This window comes from Melozone crissalis, unplaced genomic scaffold (genome assembly GCF_028551555.1).
Source record: "Melozone crissalis strain CALT ecotype California unplaced genomic scaffold, PUWL_Pcris_2 ptg000029l_1, whole genome shotgun sequence".
Taxonomy (NCBI): Eukaryota; Metazoa; Chordata; class Aves; order Passeriformes; family Passerellidae; genus Melozone; species Melozone crissalis.
The window spans coordinates 11,170,883-11,183,102 of NW_026535807.1; the positions used below are offsets into that span (position 1 = coordinate 11,170,883).

At 42.0% G+C, this 12,220-nt stretch overlaps 1 protein-coding gene across 1 annotated transcript in view; it reads left to right on the forward strand.

Annotated features, from left to right (window-relative positions):
• Positions 1–381: 381 nt before the first annotated feature.
• KBTBD12 (kelch repeat and BTB domain containing 12) overlaps positions 382–12,220 on the forward strand; it is a 28,731-nt gene continuing 16,892 nt past the window's right edge. The window contains exons 1-3 of the mRNA XM_054281183.1: positions 382–1,451; positions 2,369–2,639; positions 5,833–5,983. Coding sequence (XP_054137158.1) covers positions 382–1,451; positions 2,369–2,639; positions 5,833–5,983 — 1,492 coding nt within the window. The remainder of the gene's footprint in view (positions 1,452–2,368; positions 2,640–5,832; positions 5,984–12,220) is intronic.

Genomic DNA, 12,220 nt, shown 5'->3' on the forward strand with positions numbered 1-12,220 from the left:
GCTCTGTACCAGGATCGGGGAAAAGAGGGAGAAGGCAGTTGAAAAAGGCTGCTTTGAAAGGAAGTCTGTAATAGTCTTTAAATAATCACAGAATTTGAGGGTAGGTATTGAATAGTGAAGGTCATTTTAAGTGTTGATTTTTCTTATATTTTGTCTTGGATTCCTTGAACCTGAGACCTCACCATAACTTTGCACGATTTTTATACCTTATTGATTCATATCACACCATACAGATTATTAACTTTAGGCAATTACAGCAATATTCATTTGCCCAATAGTTTGTTCTTATTGGACAATGTTACACTTCTATCTCTAGAGACATTCCCAATGAAGACCTTTAGTTCTGAGGATATCTAAAGAGAGGAAGTTTGGGGATCCACCATGGACCGCAAGGCTGAGGAGAAGAGAAAGCAGCGCCACAGCCTGGCTTTACTCGAGCAGGTGAAGAGCATGAAGGAATGCGCACAGATCATCGACGTGGTGCTGGTGGCAGAGGGCCAGAAGTTCCCGTGCCATAAGGTGGTGCTGGCTGCCTTCAGTGCCTATTTCAGGGCCATGTTCACGTGTGGCCTGGCAGAGTGCACGCAGAGGGAGGTGGTGCTGCACGACGTGTCGGCCGAGAGCGTGTCGGTGATCCTGCACTACGTGTACAGCGCCGAGCTGCGCCTCACCGGCCTCAACGTGCAGACTGTCGCCCTGGCCGCCTACTTCATGCAGATGGAAGAGGTCTGCAGCATGTGTCAGAAGTACATGATGGACCACATGGATGCTTCCAACTGCGTGGGCATCTATTACTTTGCAAACCACATCGGGGCGGATGATTTATGTGACCAAGCGAGGAAATACACGTATCAGCATTTTGCTGAGGTGAGCTTGCAGGAAGAGATACTCGAGATTGAATTCCAGCAGCTGCTGACCCTCATCAAATCAGATGATCTGAATATTTCCAGGGAGGAGAGCATTCTGGACCTCGTCATTAGATGGGTCAAGCACAGCAGAGAGTCCCGTTCACAGCACCTTGTTGAGCTCCTCAAGCAAGTGAGACTGGTGCTCGTCAGCCCCTCTTTCCTTGTGGAAGCCCGGAAGAGGAACACAATGATTCTGTGCAACTCAGAATGCAATGATATGTTCGAGGAAGCACTGAAAACCATCCAGCTGTCCAGGCACCCTTCCCTCAGCCTGAGATATGGCATGGAGACCACGGATCTGCTGCTCTGCATCGGCAACAACTCCCTCGGCATCAGGTCCAGGCACGGCAGCTATGCAGATGCCAGCTTTTGTTATGCTCCTGTGACAGGAAAGACCTACTTCATTTCCTCCCCAAAGTATGGAGAGGGCTTGGGATGTGTTTGCACTGGAGTTGTCACTGAGAAAAATGAAATCATTGTGGCAGGCGAGGCAAGCGCCGTGAAAATGTCTAGACAAAGGATGAGGAACATTGAAATTTATAGGTGTGTACCCTCTGTCAGAAATACCCTAATTATTGCAAAATTTTAAATAGTGTCCCTGGGGACAAAAAAGAAAAAAGACCACTACACAAAGCATTTTTTACTTGATTTTTTTTTTCTTAGAGATTTTGACTACTTGGATCACAACTTATTTTCACAGCTCTGAGATATACAAACAACCAAATTCTTCTGAAAGAATGAGGAGTTACTCTTGTGGTATCTCTGAGCAAATGAGCTCAATTTGATCCATGCATGTAGATTTTATATTCTCTTTACCCAAATCTAAGTATTTTCCTTGGATATTTCTTTTCTAGGTCATTAGCAGGGGGAAATGAGCCAAGTGATGATCCAATGAGCCCAGTAAAACAGAGAAAAAACATGCTTCTCTGTTGATGTTGATGATAATGCTTCATAGATTAAATATGATGATTGATAGCTCAAAAAGCTCATTCTGTTTTTACTCATATCCTTTCAGATGCACACATTTTAAAGAAAACCAGACATTTCCCAGATTAAAGATCAATTTTTAAAATGGTGACAGCATTTTCAAATGCAAATGCCTAAATTTGAGGAAATTAATTCATAGTGAGGCAGGTGAAGTGGCTTTCTTTTCAGCAGTGTCTAGTTCTCACTGCTCCCACTAATTTCAGCAGAAACTGTGATTGAGCAGCACATGCAGAAATGTGTCTTCTTATCTTAATTAGGGTAAAACATCTTTGAAAGGACACCTAGGATTCCTCATACTAAACATGCTTGATGATGCAAACATTGGGCTCGATTTTATAACTTCTCTGTGAAGGAGAGAGCTCCTCTTGTCACTGTGCTGAGTAAACACTGACAATTAAAGGGGGCAACATTTCCAAACAGGCTGATGGGACCTGGGTGAAGCAGGGCATTCACAGCTGTGGGTTTTCCTACAGATACCACCAGCGAGGAAACCACTTTTGGCACAGCCTGTGCAGCACTCAGCTCCGCGAGCTCTACGCGCTGGGCACTGCCCACAACGACCTCTATGTGATAGGAGGGCAAATGAAAGTGAAAAATCAGTACCTGGTCACAAACTGTGTGGAGAAGTACTCCATGGAGCAAGGCACCTGGAGAAGCACAGCGCCCCTGCCAGTGCCACTCGCCTGCCACGTGGTGGTGACCGTGAAGGACAAGCTGTACGTGCTGGGTGGATGGACACCACAGGTTGAGAATTGTGCCCATTTGCTTTGTTTGCTTTGTGCACTAACAGGAACTGTTGTGTAGTTTTACAGAGCTTCTTGCATGGGAAATCACATCAGTGATAACAGAAGAATAAGTTGCTCACATTTCTCTGATTAAACATGTTCTATAGGAAAATCAAACAGGGTGAAGAAGAATAATATCCATCTATGCCATCCTCACTGTAAATACCAACTTCAGGAAGGGCAGTTTTTATTCACAAAGATGTTGACTGTGAGCAAGAGTTTAAAATACATCTCCTTTGTCATTATAGGTTCCGTCCTTTCTATTCCCTATTTACCATCCTCTTAATTTTTCTAGGTATAATAAATAATGGCATTTAATCGTACAGGGACACTTAACTGTGCCCTGTCTTCAAAAAGCGTGTACACAAGTACACTTCAGGGACAGATTTCTATATGACATTTAAAGTTCACCTTGCTTTCTCAGGAAGCTTTCTTGGTTAACTAAAGTTAATTTATTTGATTTTTATTACATTACATTTTAAATGAAAAGTCAAAGCATTCTCTGGGAAACAGAGTCCTTTAAACAATCCATTTGTTTATTTCTGCTGCCTCGCTTGGCCATGTAAAGTTTTTAAAGGGATTTTCAGCAGGGCCACAGATACATGTTCAGTAGTACAGAGACTATACAGAGCTATGCTACAAGGAAGATGGATGTCAAGGGCAGTGCTCATTCTCTCCAGTTCTCCCAGTGCAAAATATGTTTTTTTCAGAGTCGAGCCCATTTTTATTTATTGCTTGGTGAATTTCAAATTTCAGTGCTCAGGAAAAAGCCCTGCATTCACTTGACAATGAAGTGGAGCATCTGTAATGCTCGTTGCAATATGTTCAGACTGTCACCACAACTCAATGGTTTCTGTCCTCTTGAAATAAATTACTGCTTAAAGTATTTAAAAGTGAGATGCAGTCAGCTAACAAGACTTCCACCTCTTTGAATATTTTGAGTGCGGGAGTCCCCAAGGAGGCAACAGAAAGATCAGAGAGTATTTCTGGTACAGAAACAACTGTGCAAGGGTATCTCATATGTAAAGAACTAAAATACGAAAACACTTAATGTAGAAACAATCTGTCTGTAAAAAAAAAACTTGAACTGAAAGATATGTCATATAACAAAGATAGATGTTGAAGTCAGACAACCAGCTTTGTTAAGCTTTTTTCCAGAACAGATTGTGAGAGGGAAAGGTGGCTTAGAAGCACGAGTCAGGAATATTGAGCCAAGAATAATTTTTTTAAAACCCACCTAAAGTGGATACCTGCCTACCAGTACTATCAGTAACAATGCATGGGTGTCTGAGTTTATACAGAAATAGGTTTGAGATGAGCAGATTAACAGCAATTGATCAAAACCCACAGCTTTGTAAGATTCTGGTGTACCTGCACAGACCAGGATAAATTAGCTAAAGAATACTTGAAAAAGTGCTTTGAGACCAGCACTAAGAGTGCTGAATTCTTCTTGTACTATTTATCTTCCCCCTGTCAGATGCAGTGATTGCCTGTGTGGGGTTACCACAGCTGCACGGGGAAAGCAAATGAGCTGGCCAAGCCAGGGGCTGTCCCTGTGCTGGATGGAGCAGCACTGAATGTTCTGTCAATCCTGAACAAACACTAACAACAGCATTGACAGAGTGCCCTCAATGCACGTGTCCATTGCAGGACAGAGAAAAATACCCTTCTCACTCAAGCTTTGCAATTGAAATAAGACAATTCAAAGTCAAGCCAGGACATAAAATAACAGCTTAGGAGGGCAAGGACTCGCTCATTGCAGCCCTGCTCTGCTCAGCATTGGGCTGGCCCCTGGTGCCAGCACAGTTAAAACACAAAGCGACTCCAGCCTTGCTAACTGGGGGCTGTTAAAATGGAAGAAAGTGTTTGGTGAGGCTAAGAGGAAGATTTCATATCCCTGAGGCACAGGGAAGGGCTGCTGGAAGTCATGTTTTCTGTACACAGGGAGAACAGGGTGCACTCCAAGGAGAACGTTACCACAAAAATGAGGTTGGATGTGAATTTACAGCATGTCAAGTGGTGCCTTCTCCTAAGTACATGTTTAGTCTGTGCTGAAAATACTCAGCTTCCAAATATCCCTCTTTCAGTGAATAAATTAGCGTTTCACACTTACCACAGAGAAAGAACATGCCCCGGGCACTTACAGGGAGTAACCAAGGGGCTTTATATTTACTCTCTAGTTTGCTTCCTACTACCTTGTCCATGACATTAGTGTTGGAAAGGTTTTTTGGGAAAGAAAAATAACAAGAAAACAAGGACACATATAACGCCATCACAAGTAAGCAAAGTATTTCTCTCCTTCTCACTCTCTCTATGTGAAAACTTTCATCCCAAAATATTTCAGAATCCTCCCTCGACATCCCACTGCTAACATTCAAGGGTGTCATACCCAGAAAACAGCGTCTGAATTCCCTGCATTGTATAAGATAGGCAGAGAAGGAGGAAGAAGATTAGAGAGAACAAGAGGAGTAGGAGTGAGTATAAAAAGTGTTATGGCAGCAAAGGTATAGCGAGGGGGTTAGGAGCTTATTATGAAAACTATGGAAGTTACAGCTGTTGAACAACAACATTACAGTGGTTAGGCTGACTAAATAAATATGCAAATGTGTTTTAGCATAAGATATATAAATATATATAAATAAACACACACACATATATATGTATACATATACATATACATATACATATACATATACATATACATGTGACTGAGAAAGGCCAGCAAAGTACCTGACTGAGACTCATGGTACAGTCTGAGTAATAGTGGAAAGAGATTTCAACATTTATCAGGAAAAAAAAGACAGACTGGTTTTCCCTCATTATTATTAGGACTGCACAGCAGCCTTGTGGAAGGGGGTATGTTCTTCCAGAGCTGGGAACCTTAACCCTAACCCTGAATGTATTGTTAGGATCCAAATCTTTGCCTCTCTTGCTGCAGGATAGAGACATCCACTTATCCTTTGCCTTCTACACAGACTCCCAGCCACCAGCCATGGGTGCTGGTAAACCCTGGGGAGAACAATCCCCCCCAGCTGTAATTGATGTGTTTGTGCTATTTATCTGCCGAGCTGTCTGCTGTGATTAACTGCCTGCAGGCATGTGTGGAGGGCTCCAAATGTTGTGTTATTACATGGCTGTCATATTTCACGCAGATGGATCTGCCTGACGAGGAGCCGGATCGATTGAGTAACAGAACGTTTTGCTACGACCCGCGCCAAGACAAATGGGTGGAGAGAGCCTCAATGAAGTTCTCCAAGTACCGCTTCAGCACTGCCGTAGTCAATGGGGAGATTTATGTCTTGGGTAAGAGGAAACAGATCTTTAACAGATAGGACCATTACTTTTTCTCCTTTCCAGCAATTTGCCTTTGTGAAGTGAAATATCTCACCCTTTGTTACATACTTTAGGGCAAAGTACCTCGTACTGAATGGGGAGTAATGTAATGTCCAGAATAACTCCTGCTTGTCTAGAATAACTCCCTAAGCTGCAGAAAAGTATATCTAGTGAGATAGTAGGACGTTCTAAGCTTAAAAATGGAGCTCTGTGCATTGTGTTTTCAGGCTTACAAGCAGGTATTGTATACAAAATAAGCAAGCATTATTTTAACCAAAAGCACGTGTGCTTATAGTGGTTGGATAGAACTACTGTCAGTATGCTTTGCCTTGTGTGATTGGTCAAAAACCTTATAAAGTAAGTTGTAACATTACTGCTGCCTGGGATGTGAGCTGCTGGCATCTTCCCATTGTCATAACCATGTAATGAGACTGATGCTGGAAAATAAAACAGCTCAAGGCACGTTCCCAGCAGTCCCATCCTGTTTGTGATTTGTACATAGACCACAGCTGGCGATAAATGGGGAGTATTTTTATAAAGTTATTAGTTCCCCACATTATTTTTTCCTTCTGTAATTTATGTGGATTAAATTATGTGAATGTGTAGTGTTCTGGATTAGTGCAACAAAGATATTTTTCTTTGTGGTGTCAGTGTGTGGCATAAATAATAAGGAATTTTAAAAGGTGAGTAGAGAAGCCTTGAAGCACCATTTCACAGGTGAGCAGTGAAAGGCTAAGGAATATATGCAGCATCCTGAAGGAAAGGCATGAGGATAAAGAAAATTTTGATTTCCCGAAACTAACATCATGATTGTCTCCTGACAAAACTCAGTGAATACCTCCCTTCCACCTACCTCAACACAGTGCATTAAAAAAAAAAAAAATCTAAAGATTTCCTTTTGTCAATTTTTCATTGGATCCTTTCAGGTTTTTTGTTTCAAAACAGTACTTGGACCAAAAGTTTTACAATTTGTGCAAATGAGTTCAGTAATCTCTGACCTACCCCAAAATCTTTTCCCCCAAAATCGTATTGTAGATAGCTATATGACTGGAAAGTTCTTGAGAAAGCAAGGAAAAAAGTCCATCCAGTCAATCTACAGGTGGGCTGTGAGTGATTCATGCCCTTCCATGCTCCCATGGTCTCATGGGCTGCCTTAGGTATGAAGAAAGCAGCAATTCTATCAGCACCTCAGGACATTTCAATCCCCTCTGCTACAAATACTCCTGCTTACAAGCTGATCAAAGTGAACACAAGAGTACAGTGTTATCAGCTTAATATACCTCCTATATCAGGGTGTTCTGGCTTTGTCTGGGTTGTTACATACCAGGGATAAAGCAGTTTGTTCCTGGCTCATAATACAGAAAGGGAGGTGTGCAAGAAAGGTGTCTTTGAAGCAGAAGAGGAAAGTGGCTTTAATGTTGCATTTGTCTTCTTTTAGAGAAACTTCTTTCTCTTAAGTGATTTGAGAGAGGCCCATAGGCACAACCCGGAGAAAGGGTAAAAGAAGCTCATATGAAAAAGTGAGTTTTGAAAACAGAAAGTTGGGTCATTATTGTCAAAGGTTAGTGATAGAGAATGTCAGTGTGCTCTTAAATAATGAGAGTGTTGGCTGCCCTGGTTCAAAGGTGCTTTGAAAACATGAAGGCTTCATGCTTTGTAAAAGGTTAAATACATGTAATTATTTATACTGACACTGATGCTCTAATGGGACAGCAGCTGGAATAGCTGGAAGAGAACAGCACATTCATGTGTCTCACTAAGAACTGCTCCCAGACCAAGACCTCGAAGGCTGTGATGACACAGGGAGTCAGGGAGCAAAAAAAAGCAGCTGCCTTGGGATGCATGTGATAAAACAAATTGACAGTCTTCTTCCCAGCAAGCCTGACACTGGCTTAGGGAAAAGGAGTGGCTAATGGGGAAAACTGCATCCATTTTCTTCCCTCAAAATCTCACAAAGCAAGAAGCATATGTGAAAGCTTACAGTAATGAAATGTACAGATTGAACACAAAACACAGCTTTAAATCCTGTTTAAATGGCATTGAGGAAAACTCATGGTCTCATGGACCTTCAGAAGCACTTTGCTAATTAAAAAATAAAAAAGCCTTGGTTCGTTACGTGTAGCAGCCAGTGCTGCAGTATTCAGGGAGGTGAACACTGAATAGCTTGAATTCTTTCTTACCTGCTGGCCAGTACAAATAATTCTCTGTGTGTGGGAGAGAGAAAATCTTTCCTACAATCTGATCTGAACATAGCTGGTAGCAGGGTTTTGCTGTGTCTCCATCACTTTGCTGGTTCACACACCTTCCCATGGCAGTCTTTATTTGAGCCCATTCCTAAGGGAACCAATGCACTTAATGCTTAGGTTACAGTTTGCTGCATTGGACCCTTCACTCCTTCCACTAAGTCTAACTAAACATTCATAAAGGCACTGTTTGTTCTCAGTTTTAACAGTGTAAACCTGGGCTAATTTCACTGCAATGGACAAACTTGCTTGTGATTTATACCAAGGGTAACTAAGCTCACACACTGCTCCCAACAGCAGATTTTTGAGAGAGATTGGGTTATTTTTAACCATTACATTTCTGAGCCTGCCTCCCTTCTGATGCTCTGCCCACTCAAGGTGTAACTGCAGCAAGTGCAGACACAGATCATTTATCATCAGGTAGCAGGAATATCAGTTGCAGGAAATACATTTTGACCTAGGTCTGGGCTGCTTTCACAACCTCCTCATTGCCAGTTTTCACAAACCTTGTAAGAACTTTAACGTCCATAAATCTGCAAAATTTAGTTGAAACTGGCCAACAGGCACAAAAGCTATGTAAGGTAGAGAAAATAATGTAATTGCAGATAGAGACCACATATAATTGCATGAGTCTTGTTTTCTTGGGAAGAAATTTTACAATATTACAATATTGCAACTAATTTTTAAATTGAAAGACAGGTCTGAGCCAAAAATGATTGGTCAACAAATTCTGCCTTTGAATATGCTGGTTTAAATCCACCTGCAAGAGTATGGGTGGAAACAGATTTATATGTTAAAATTAAGAAGACAATGTGGTTGCTAAATGTTAACCATCACAGTCTGAAAACTCTGTGGAGAGATTAAAGCATTTTCCAAGACCTCTCAAAGTCATGAAGTGATTTCCAAATGAACTCTGGCTGGAAACAGTGATACAGACATGATACTGGCATCTTACTCTGCAGACACTGCACACGGCCTCATCTCCAGCTCTAAACCCACACTCACCAACTGTAATTAAACCTCACACAGAAAGAAAAAAATCATTCCATGGTTTATCTGTGGTGACAGGTTCACGTTACCTTGTGAGTTCTCAGGCTGCTGGCCTGTGAGGTGGGTCCAGCTCCCCTCTGGACACAATTGTGATGGAAACTCCAGCTGGGGGAACAGGCAGCTCATGGCATTGAGAGGAAGTGAAAATGCTCCTGTTCTGGCTGATGTGGCACTTGATCATGGAGATGATGTTCAGGAGATAATGGGGATGGAAAGAATAGAGGTTGATAGTGACAGAGCAAAGAATAGCAACTGTCATGAGGGTGGCAAAACCACTTCAGGCTCCCCAAAGCTGTGGATCCCCTGGACGTCACCCTGCTTCATAAGGAGTGCCAGGCACTCTGGGAGTCTAGAAAGATGCTGTCAAGGGTGATTGGTGCAAAAAGACACATTCTGAAGAGGATCATTGTAGGTATTTGTGGTAATTGGGGTGGGGTTGGCCCAGCCTCATCATCCCCAACTGGGCACAGCTGTGAGCAGCAGGTGAGCAGCGCTGAGTGCCCAGGGCAGTGCCCAACCACCAAAGGGAACAGAGGGCACACAGGTGCAGGGCATCAGCATGAGGGGATAAAAGGCTGGGCTGAGGAACAAGAAAGGGCAGACCCTTGCAGCCTTCTGAAGTGCCCTGATGTTGCTCTGTATGGGCAGACACCTGATCTTTCTGATGAGGTATGGTGTTACTGTGTGTGGGTTGACGCCTTCCCAATTTGTGTGGGGATACTCTGTGCATGGTGGCTGTCTCAGCTGTGATAGGTCATAGGTTGTTCTCATGTAGTGGCCTCAGAGATAGCTCAGGGATAATGTTAAAGCTTTTGTGCTGTAGGTGAGAGAGAGGCTTTGGTTGAGTCTCTGCTATTGATATTCTCCCTAATCCTAATAGAAGCTTCTCATGGTGAGGTGTGTTTGCACAGAACTTGCACATCTGACAGGCTCCTGCACAGCCCCAGCCAGGGGACACTCAGTGAAAGGACTGTTCAGAAGCATGGAATGGCACTGCTTGGATTCCCACAGGGATCCCCCACTTCTCCTACCATTCTTGTTCCTTTTGGGGTGCAAATCTCCATGGGCATCCTGCAGTCAGCTGAGGAGATCCCCTGGGGCTGCTGGAGGCAGAGGAAGGAAAGGAAAGGAGGCAAGGTAGAAACAGGTAAATGCAAGATATCTTCTGTATGCCTGGAGGACCACACCCTGCTTCCCAGGAATAAAAACATGAAATAAAGAGAGAGTTCTAGCTGGGCACATAGTGATGCAGAGAGAGCTTTCTTTCAAGCAATTCTTGGAAACAAAGTCCTTAAATGAAGTAAAGTTGTCAGCTCTTTCCAGCAGGATCTCTTGCACAGGTGTCAGCACATTGAGGGACTCTAGAGCACAGATGAAAAATTATTGTACAGAAAGTTGATCGTCTCTAATGTCTGTGATGTATAAATGCAATTTCTATCATAAATATGAAGCAGAAAGAATTGATGGAATATTAGCTTTGAATAAGGAGAAGTAGCAGACTCTTTGATAGACAAGTTTAATTTTTGCTGTCATCCATGTAGGTGGAAATCTGTAGTAAGTAGTCTGCTGATGGCAGTTGTGTTAAGATCACTTTATTCTCACCCAGATCAGAATCTGATGCTTAGCCTTTGAAGTGTTAATTTCTGAAAAGTCCTATTGGCACAGCACAGAGTATGCAGTCACTGTCCAAAAACCCTTCCCAGACTAATTGCCAGCTCCAGCATGTAAAACCCTAATGACTTAAATGGAATTATTGTAGAGTCAAGCTGATGGAAGGAAAATGAGAAGTAGATCAGAGTTTTTGGTCTGAGTAATAGCATTGTTCAAGAACCTGTACCGTGTGTTTTAATCAGCAGTCCTGCACCATAATTGTCTGTTTGTTGTGCAATGTTCCTACAGACTCTCATCTATTTATACACCATACATAATCCTCATAAGTAAATGAACAGCATTTCCTAAGGCTCAAATCCTTTCTCCTATTCATCTCTTTTCACTGGTCTCAGCTCTTTCTCTCCATATTTTCCCAGGAGCATAACTATATTTGTTGGAAAGCCCAAGAAAGAGCAGTATTGTGTTCTTAATGACAGAGGCAATTGAGACACTTTTGGAAGAAAACCAGATGGGAGGGCTCTATTTAAGGTCATGCATTTTAATCTCTCACTTTAAAAAATATCCTTTCCAGCTACTTCTCTGAAAACTTATCACAGCCAACATACAAATCAGGAGAATTTATCCAAATGAATCCATTTGAATGCCATATTCATTGCTTCTGTTAAAACACACTCAGTAGAACTAATGTCTCTGAAATACAGGTCACTGGTAAGAAAAAAAAGCTGTATCTCTATGGCAGCTTCCACCATGTGTTGCTTTTATGCTGTATAATTCCTGCTTTATAAATAATAATGTATTGAAGGACTTAGATGAGAAATCCTATTAGGAAAGATTTAGGAACCAAAGAATTTTTGTTTATCCTCCTCAGACTGGCATCCTACCTCTTACAACTTGGGTTTTTCCCCCTGGGCTCTTGCTGAAAGCTTCTTTTAGAAGTTTTAAACAGTTAAATGAGGTTCAATTAAATACTGAACGTCTTGATCAAAAAATACTTATTTGAATATGTACTTTGGGGTCTCTCTGGAAAAGAAAGTGCGTGTAGGAGGAGCTGGAAGGAAACATTTTAGCTTTCATGCTTGAATATTAACTGTGCATTTGAAAAACACTTTCTTTTAAAATAAACATGTCTATTTATAAATATGCTTTGGACTTCTGACAAGTAGCAGCTTATGGGTCTGATGCTGAGCTTTTGTACCTGTGCAACAGCCTCCAAAGTGTCCATGTGCAGGAAGGAACAAAAATAGGCAGAGAAATTAGTCTGATAGATGAGATTGAAACTGCTTTCTACACACTTAAGTATTTT